Source organism: Diaphorina citri, unplaced genomic scaffold (assembly GCF_000475195.1).
Source record: "Diaphorina citri unplaced genomic scaffold, Diaci psyllid genome assembly version 1.1 scaffold2131, whole genome shotgun sequence".
Classification (NCBI taxonomy): Eukaryota; Metazoa; Arthropoda; class Insecta; order Hemiptera; family Psyllidae; genus Diaphorina; species Diaphorina citri.
In genome coordinates, this window is record NW_007379556.1 from 26,873 (window position 1) to 37,349 (window position 10,477).

The following is a 10,477-nucleotide window of genomic DNA, read 5'->3' on the forward strand; positions in this document are numbered from 1 at the left end:
CAACAACACAAAAACACATCCTCAAAAATTATATCTAAAAAGAATGGGTAGAACCTCAAAAAATATGGCACTTGAGGGCCCCCTATGCTTTCCCTGGCGTGGTTGTTGCTGACCCCCGGTGCCCCGGTCCCAATTAGTTGAAATGAGCGAGGTTCTACTGTATGTGGGAACCGTACGTACTATGTGCTATGTGGGAACCGTACTGCAACAGTTGTTGGTACCCAGTTCCTGTATTGTCACAAAAAGATCCAGCCTAAAGGGCTACACCTACCTGATCTATTAACATCCCACTTCCCACAATATGAGGAAGGTCAACTGAAGTAGGTACTTACTGTTTTACTAGGTGAACGGTTTTGTTCAAAAAGGGACCCTCGCAGGTCTACTACCTGTTTAAAATAGTACCTAATACCCGCTTAAGTACCTGCTTAGATAGACAAACTTATGGGAACTATTATATAGGTAGGTATACCCAATACCCGTGTATTTAATGCTTAAATGTGTGGTGTGAAGGGGGGATAAACTTTGCTCTATAAAGAAGAGTTGGTCTGAAAAAACAAAGTTCCTGTAGAAAAAGGAGTCTGCTCCTCGAAGCAACTTTGCAGTCAATTTCTCGCAAACTGGACTTTTCCTTTTTCCAGCACATACTTCTTGTGCACTTTTGGGTGCACTATAGGAAGTTGCTCACTTTTAAATCAATCGATATTCACTATAAAACCTATACGTACGTATTCGTGGGGTAGGATACCTATAGCTAACCGTAAAAAAAAGTGTAGATATTTAGGTAGGTTGTAGGTAGTACCTCACATTTTTAAAAGGATAATCGCAATTTCCTACATGGTATTTACCTTTCAGATAAGAAGAAAGAAGATTTCTTCGCTTCAAAGCTCTCATTTTTGGCAGCTGCAAAAATCTATTCGTGGGGTAAGATACCTATAGCTAACCGTAAAAAAAGTGTAGATATTTAGGTAGGTAGTACCTCACATTTTTAAAAGGATAATTGCAATTTCCTACATGGTATTTACCTTTCAGATAAGAAGAAAGAAGATTTCTTCGCTTCAAAGCTCTCATTTTTGGCAGCTGCAAAAATCCATTTCAAGATCACAATAGGTCAGATAATGCAAAGATATTTATTTAAAAAAAAGCCTTGGGGTACCTACTTCTTTCTTTGGGGTCGTTTCTTCCAAACCCGTGTGCTAAGACATCTATTGTTGCTAACAATGGGTTCCAAGACCTTTGAGTTGGGTACATTATGGATTTCAAGATCTCTTTGCTGATCTGGAAACGAGGAATTCATAGTGATAAAGGAAAATGATTTATTTCGAACAAAGGCAAAGAATGGTAAGAATAGAGTGTATCAGAGCGTAAAAGAATGGGGGACCTTTCCACCGAGAGAAAGAATCACCTTTTCACAAAATTGAAAGAACATTGTAAGATGGCAAAAAGTAATTGAAAGAACATTGCAAAGATGGAAAAATTAATAATGCAAAGATATTTCTTTCAAAAAAAAAAAAAGCCTTAGGGTACTTCTTTCTTTGGGGTCGTTTCTTCCAAACCCGTGTACTAAGACATCTATTGTTGCTAACAATGGGTTCCAAGACCTTTGGATTGGGTGCATTATGGATTTTAAGATCTCTTTGCTGATCGAGGAATTTCAGTGATAAAAGAAAATGATTTATTTCGAACAATGGCAAAGAATGGTAGAATGGCGTAGAAAAAATAGAGGGTACGTTCGTAATAAGTAGGTACCTGCTTAGATAGGTACTTAACTTATATGGGAAAGGTATACGTATACCTACTCATGTATTTAATACTTAAACTTGTGTATGATGGGGCTATACCTAAACAAGGACCCTAAACATTAAGCTTCTGAAAAGCCTACATATTTCTGGACATGGTCTTCACTTGACTGGTGTGGATTACAGACTATCCCCTATCTAGTAGACATTAACGAGAGTATCAGAGCGTAAAAGAATGGGGGACCTTTCCAGCTTTCCTCCAAAAGAGAATCACCTTAACATTTCACAAAATTGAAAGAACATTGTAAGATGGCAAAAAGCAAAAAGTAATTGAAAGAACTGAAAGACGTTCATTGTAAGATGCCAAAAATTTTGTAACACCTTCAAATACATGGGGTGCCAAGAACATTTTTGAAAGGTGATGGAGTTTCTGCAATCTGCAAAACTGCACAATGGTTAATGGCAAAAGTAATCTGATTTCATTCATTGAGAAGTTGGTCACCTTTCGAAACCGTGAAAGCATGCCACCGTTACCTCTTAGATCACAAAACGTGGGTCGAATGCACGCACATTTTCCAAAGAAAAAGCCTGTTTTCTTAACAGTTTTGCAAAGGAATTGTGAAGAAACAGCTGCTCGTATAGATTCATATAAGCTTAATCCATCCTTTAGGGCTGTTTGCCCCTACACCTAAGCCTCAGAGTGGGCTTTTTGTGTATGGAGTTAAGCTGCTGTAGCTACTGTCTTTTTCAGAAATTCCTATGGCCGCGTGCCGTGACACATTTCTGTATTTTCTGTAGAGGCCTTAGTGATTGGAGGCAACAGACGGTGAACCAGATGATATCCTCCGCGGCTGTGGTTAAAGCGGGCGAGTAGCTTGTCGCCGAATGAAGGGTAAAACCCACGTCTCTAAAGACCTTAGCAGTTATACAGAGAGATTAAACCTCTATAAAAAAAAATAAAAAAAAAAAAACAAATTTTGTCTATAGATGACTTTTAGTCAATAAGTAATGTCAACAGGATGCGTGTACATATTTCCGCAATGTCATCTTGGACGGTCACCCAAAATAAAATTGTGCATTTCCGAAACCTATTGGCATTTGTCGGGCAGGATAAACAAGATAATATGTCACCTATATTCTATTCTACATTCCATTTTATTAGATGCCTTCTAGACTATAAAAAGTTCCCGAAGGAAATCCATAACTAATAACTATGTATTAAGTATTATAATAGTTAAATACCCTATAACCTGTGCCTTTCAGAGAAAATGAGCTCTACCATTATGATAGTGTCATACAAACATAAATAAGCAATCATTTCCGATATCCTATCCTACTACCCTTATATTTCTTATATCCATGCATCATGCATATAATATCTACCAATATTACAAGCCTTCGAACATAAAATACAATCAACTTTGTCATTTCGCAATTGTTGGTAAAAGAAATCTACAATTCAACTTTGTTATTTTGTAATATTCCTTTAGAAAACATCGTCTTTTTCAATGCAACCTGAACAATAATTTCTCATCCACGAGAGCTCGACCCAACTCACGTAGTATACGAGTAGCGAAGTTCCTGAATGAGCTTTTTGTGTCCCTGGATTTTATACAGGGTGAACTAACCCAGAGTCTGACTGGGGGACGTTAAACAGGGAGTAGACCAGCTTGGTCTAGCTGGGGGACATTAAACAGGGAGTGGACCAGCCTGAATTTTCCTTGCTAAAGAAATAGCAAAGGTTGAATGCGAAGGGCATCCACACTCGTAAAATTTGTAGCTAAAACCAAATGTCAGCCCAAAGCAATCACCCTAGTTGGGGCTGATTAAGACTTTAAGAGGCTGACGAAAAATACCGACCCCGTCTGTACCCGCGGGAAAAGGCGAAGAAAAAGAAGAACTAATCCATAGATAGAACCATGTTGATATCCAGCTCTCCCACGTTCAACTTTGTTATTTTGTAATATTCCTTAAGAACATCGTCTTTTTCAATGCAACATGAAATTCGACAAAACGTCAATAAAACTCACAATAAAACGTCAATAAAACTGTCAATAAAATCAAATGCAAAGACGATCCTTTCGGCTTGTCAATGAATTTATTGCATTTCTTTTTGATGCAGTCTTTCTTGCATTTGTTATTGATGTTCCGTATCAGGAAGTGGGCAGGACGAGACATCCTTTTAACAAATTGGGGATTAAATCTTTCCTTTTTATTATTTTCTCAAGAAAGTTCCTTCTTTTTCTTCACATAAAGGATCAAGGAAAGGATGTACCTACTTAGGAAAGGTTTTGCTTGTAACAAGATGGAAAATGAATAAGGGACATTATGAAAAAGTAAAAGAAGAGTATATAGGATAGGGATCTCACAACAACAGTACTAGTGCTGAGCCAGAGATGGCAAGAATTTTGCGTCACCAGTTTTGAGCGAGGTGAAACTGAAATCGACCGTTCATTGCCAAAGGTTTTAACAAATTGGGGATTAAATCTTTCCTTTTTATTATTTTCTCAAGAAAGTTCCTTCTTTTTCTTCACATAAAGGAACAAGGAAAGGATGTACCTACTTAGGAAAGGTTTTGCTTGTAACAAGATCGAAAATGAATGTGATGGGAAATGATGAAAAAGATAGATATAGAGATCTCACAACAATAGTACTAGTGCTGAGCCAGAGATGGCAAGAATTTTGCGTCACCAGTTTTGAGCGAGGTGAAACTGAAATCGACCGTTCATTGCCAAAGTTCCGCCATTTAGGGCTATAGCGGTTATACGGTACAAAAAGTTCAAAAAGAGTTTGCGCTTCTCCAGGACTTGAGATTTCAGCCCAAGTTCCTCAAACTCAACGGAGAGATTCGATAAATTATGGAGATGAAGAACGTTCCGAGACGGTATGGTTCAGGCTGTAGAGTGTAGACGTCTTTTTCTTCGTAAAAAAAAAGATAATCTTATTTAATAGAGATCGATTATGCATGGTGGAGAGGTTTTGTAAATAGTCGACCTGCCCCGATACATTACTTTCCTTCCTATAGGATAAGGAAAGTAAAAAAACCATTGGCCTGGTTAGCTTGGAAGGTAGCACACCCGCCTTGTAAGCGCTAGGTCGCAGATTCGATTTCCGCCCGGGGCGCATTTTATCCCAAACAGATAAGGTTCGTTCTCGGAACGGCTGGCTTTCTCCTATCCTTCTTTTCTCTTCGATTTCGGGACGATAAGACTTCCAGTGTTACAGTTTCCTCTATCCTCATCAGAGGAAAGTTATCAAAATTCATGCCTTTGATAATTTTCTGTTTCAGATCTCATCAGAATGGTCATGTTTCAATCATACTGTCAGGAGATGGTATCCTGTGGCTAATCTCACACTGGTACGCCAGGCTTTACTCTACGAGTCTACAGCGAGAGGTACGTAAGTTAGTCCATGAAACACTTTTAGGTGTACAAGTGAACTGCAGGACTCACTCAGAAAAGGTCCTCGGCGGAGCCTCCATAGGCCCGGCCTATCTCAAAAACTAAAGAGGAAATATCCTAAAGATGTTTAATATGTTTGTCAAATTTCATCAAAATTGGACCAACGTTCGAGAGTTATGGCAAACCACAGCATTTCTGAAAACTGGATTGGACCCAAAATCTAATGAGAAAATTTCCTTTAATCGTTACACATATTTTCCAAACGTTATGTTATTATTGTTTTTGACTGTCGGGATCTTGGTCATTAGGTCTTTCTCCTACGACTCCTACGTGCATCCCAATACTTTTTCACGATGTTTTTGCTGGACCTTAGAGCAGGGCAGGCATTTAGGTGGCTGAAGTTAAACCGTTCCTTTTCATTCTTAAGTACTTATTTCAATCACAACATTGTCTTTCTGTTACAGAAAACTTCGTCCAGGTTCTGGTGAACTCAACGTCTCTCTACTTGTTGAACATCTGTGAAGTGTGCGGCTCCTATCAGTGTCCTTATTGTCCATACTATAACACTGGACACTCACTCGATGCTAGTCATATGTCTACATGGGCGCTCTCTGGTGTCATTCTATTGACGTACATGTTCCGAAAATGTGATCTGGTTTCCTGAAGTAACCTCACTCCTGCGCCGCGCCACCAAAGAAAATAGCTTTTATGGACTTTTTTAGAGGTTTCACTTCTCACGTCACTGTATATCTAACATCAAAGTTTTTTTTTTTTTTTAGTGACGGGGAATTTACCCTTTCTTCGGCGACAAGCTACCTGCCAACTCACATTGAGCTCAACCAGCCTGAGAGGGGTCGGGAAAAGCCATCAGCAGCACGCAATAGATCAGTTGCGCTTACTTGGGTGATGTTTCAAAGTCATAGAGCAGGAAAAATGAGGACCAACTGAATTTTTCTTTTTCTTCTATACAACTTCTACGAGTATATACCGTGATACATAGATTTCAAAAATACCGGTAAATCGTGAAGTTTGACGTCACGGCATACGCTCCCGTAGGCGATGACGTCATAATTCATGTCGCTTTGTTTGTTTGTGCGCAAGCGTTTCTGCGCATTTTGTCGTGAAATCTGACGTCACAAGTCTTTGAACTTTTTCATTAGAGCGGCAATTAAAAATTGAATTTTCGACCTTTTAAGGTTACTCCTTCGTAGTTTTGACCTCAGATTTGGATTTTTCACAATTTTTTACGTAGGAATCGACCTTTTATCAATAATATTTTCCCAATTGCAACTCTCAGATTTGGATTTTTCACAATTTTTTACGTAGGAATCGACCTTTTATCAATAATATTTTCCCAATTGCAACTCCTCCATTGATGATGGTCAATTGGTAATTGATCACCCATCCATCTACCATTGAAGTTTCTGAGCTTCAGTCACCCATCGAGAGCTGATGCGGTCAAAGTGCTATCGCCCGCCGCTGGCTATGACCAATCCTGTCTCGAGCTTGGCTACTTGGCAAACCACTCACAGGATTGACTTCACGGTTCACGGGACAAAAAATAAAAAAAAAACATATCTCACACGCGTGCATTATTGCAATAATAGTAGAGACGTAAACAAAACATATTGTATTTACGATCGAAACATTATTGCTCAAGCCATGATTGACTTTTGCCCCTGGAATGCCTAGATAATAAATGGTCGAATGCTCTTCCCTTTGTGAAAACATTATTTCGTTAGGTACTTAATATAAGCAGGTATGTATGGAAACTCTTCAAACACAAAAAGCCCACTCCGAGGCTTAGGTGTAGGGGTAAATAAAAAAACATATCTCACACGCGTGCATTATTGCAATAATAGTAGAGACGTAAACAAAGCATATTGTATTTACGATCGAAACATTATTGCTCAAGCCATGATTGACTTTTGCCCCTGGAATGCCTAGATAATAAATGGTCGAATGCTCTTCCCTTTGTGAAAACATTATTTCGTTAGGTACTTAATATAAGCAGGTATGTATGGAAACTCTTCAAACACAAAAAGCCCACTCCGAGGCTTAGGTGTAGGGGTAAACAGCCGTAAAGGGTGAGTGCCAACATTCAAGAAAACATTTGCAGGGGCGTATTTTATCCAAAACAGATAAGGTTCGTTTTCGTTCTCGGAACGGCTGGCTTTATCGGATTTTTAATGATGTTTCTTGATTCGTTCAATAATAAAATACTATAGTTTTTCCCCCGTAGGGTAATAAAAACTATTATTTTGGGTCTTGCGTAAGCTTGACCCGGTGAGAGATTACTTTCCCGGGGGCGTATTCTATCCAAAACAGATGAGGTTCGTTCTCGGAACGGCTGGCTTTATCCGATTCTGTCTTCCTCCTCTCTTCGATTTCGGGGCGATAAGACCTTGGCACAGTTCCCTCTGTCAAACCTCTAAAAAATATGTATAATAATAAACTTCTTGTAGCATTGGATATGAATCTGATTCAGCCAGTTTTCAAAATCAAGGAAATTTTCCAATAACTTCTTTCTGAAAAGCTAGCAGAAAGTTTGTGTTGGGCGATGTTGTTTCTCAAACTACAATGTGCCAAGTAGGTATACATAGGTAGGCAGGCACCTTACATTCTTCTACTGTCGTAAAGTCTTTATCATAAAATTTCGCTTCCTCTGGTGACTGCTTGGTACATTACTTAGTTAAGTGGACAGCTGTTCAGCCTACAGAGTTCAGTTCCTCGATTAAAAAACCGCGATTTAATTACCGCTTGAAATTTAGTTCCTTATATTTTTCCTTTTTACCTTTTTTTAGTTCCTTTTTACAACACTTTGAATATCGTGGGGCTTTGTTTTATTGTTCCATTGCGATTCCATTTAAATTTTATCGTGTTACTAAGTTATACTCTAATAGGTAGGTCCGCACCCGTACTCTATCGAAGAAGTATTTCGTACTACAAGTTCTTAACTGGGTGCTATAATCTCTTTACTGGGGTACTACAATTTTCTAACTGCAGTGTAGATACTACAATTTGTCAACTGGGGTACTACAATATTTCCTAACTGAGTACCTAATATTACAATTTTCTAACTGTGGTATTGTATACTACAAAGTACAACTTCTTAACTGGATTACTACAATCTCCTACCTGGGTACTACAACTTCCTAAGTAGCTACTACAATGTACTAACTGGGGTACATACTACAATTTTCTAACTGGGGTACTACAATTTAGTAACGGAGAGTACTACAATTTCGAGTGTTTTTGAGATCTTGTTGATAAACCCCACCGCACCGTGTGTTATTTTTACTACAGAGGAATTTGCTCGTACGTACAGCTACTTTAGTTTTCAGTGCCAAACTCAAACAGACATGGGGACGCGTACGTGAACACTGAAACGCAACAAATCGTCGCGGTCTCTTAATTCTTATCCGACTTATTTTCTTTTCCGCAAAAGTGTTTTCTTTTTATCTGCCAATTTTTGGATTTTTAAATAAAAAGTTTACATTAATTTTAGCACGTGCCATTTTTACATTTATTCATTTGTTTCTGTGATATAAAAGAATGCACCTTATTTATCCTGTGCCTGAATAGGATTTTAAGACTGAAAAACCCCTTTATCCGGGGAGGCTAAACAAGGTCTCGTGTATTTTCGAAAATAATAAGGGGGATAACATGTTGATTTGTTGATGTTGGACTCATTGCGATATCCTGACTTGATGTTCTACATAAAATGCTAATCTCATAACTAACGTCATCAGACTCATCTAGTAAAACTGATAAGGTACAACATGATTAAGAAGGCCCTCAGCACAATTTATTCTCCCATCATTTCTTGGGGCTTTTACCTTCAAGGCTCAGTCCTATTCGAAGAGTATGTGTATATGTATGAGCACAAGCTCCGGCTTTTACGGATGGGTATACCATTTGTTAACCATTGATTTGATGAGAGAATTGTTCTGAAAAACCAATAAATGGAAACTTATAAAATAAAAAAGTAAGCAGGATTAAGAGAGTCTTACAACTCCTAAGGTCATATCAGAATCAGACTTTATCCCAACCAGTTCCTCAATTGTCCTCACGAGGCTGAGTGCTTATTGACTTCAGAAATCAGGGGAAATTGAAAATACAGCAATTGAAAATAATTTTCCACCAATGAGAGAAGAGTAAAGTCAGGTGACTAAACAAATTTGGTTAGTCAGCTGTTCGTGAGCTGTCCTTCGACCTTTATATGCAAAAAGACCCAAACGCTCCCTCTATGTTATTCTTACTCTGAGGTAAGGAGCTAATGAGGCAAGAATTCAAACAGCCCCAAAAGTGGCTTAAGCTTGAAATACGAATCTACGAAAGGAGGCGGGATAGTTTATCGCCGAATGGACGCTAAAACCGGTACTAAAGGTCTTAGCAGTTAACAGTGATGTTAAACCCTTATCAAACAAACATTCTATTCCTGTCAAACAAGCATTCTATTCCTGTCAAACAAATATTCTATTCCTGGCAAACAAACATTCTATTCCTGTCAAACAAGCATTCTATTCCTGTCAAACAAGCATTCTATTCCTGTCAAACAAATATTCTATTCCTGGCAAACAAACATTCTATTCCTGTCAAACAAGCATTCTATTCCTGTCAAACAAACATTCTATTCCTGTCAAACAAGCATTCTATTCCTGTCAAACAAGCATTCTATTCCTGTCAAACAAACATTCTATTCCTATCAAACAAGCATTCTATTCCTGTCAAACAAGCATTCTATTCCTGTCAAACAAGCATTCTATTCCTGTCAAACAAACATTCTATTCCTGTCAAACAAACATTCTATTCCTGTCAAACAAACATTCTACTCCTGCACAGGTTGACAGCCTGGGTTCTGCGGCTATTCAAGCAGGCTTCCTTCACAGACTGGGAATACCTGTTCTATGTAGACAATGAGGTCTACAGTAAGTCGGTCAGATGGATATTGGGATTTCAGACAGAGTCAGGAGCTTTCGTTGAAAATGGAGAGCATCGGTCTTTTGCTTTCGATAGCAAGGTAAGTTTGGTTTGTTGAACGAAGAGAGTTCTAAGTTTTAACTCAACTATTTTTCATTTTGTCTGTTTATTTCACCCATAACTGCCGAACTTTTTGTCCGCTTTAGATGAAATCGGAAAACATGTTCATCATGAAGGCAATATTGGCGTCCATCCAGCCTTGAGCCTTCAAACTTACTTACTTTCCGTGTCCGGAAACAAACTATAACATAGCCTTCAAAACATTCAAAAGTTAAACATTCAAAACAAAAACAAACTATAGCCTATAGCCTTCCATATAACTATAGCCTTCAAAAACATTCTATAACTCCTGACTGA

At 38.4% G+C, this 10,477-nt stretch overlaps 1 protein-coding gene across 1 annotated transcript; it reads left to right on the forward strand.

Moving 5' to 3' along the window:
* The first annotated feature begins 4,332 nt into the window (after positions 1 to 4,332).
* On the forward strand, positions 4,333 to 6,053 carry LOC103518253. The gene is made up of 3 exons (XM_008483314.3): positions 4,333 to 4,422; positions 5,026 to 5,131; positions 5,602 to 6,053. Exons 1-3 carry the CDS (start codon positions 4,333 to 4,335, stop codon positions 5,799 to 5,801), a joined length of 396 nt encoding a protein of 131 aa, XP_008481536.1. The 3' UTR covers positions 5,802 to 6,053.
* The last annotated feature ends 4,424 nt before the right edge of the window (positions 6,054 to 10,477 follow it).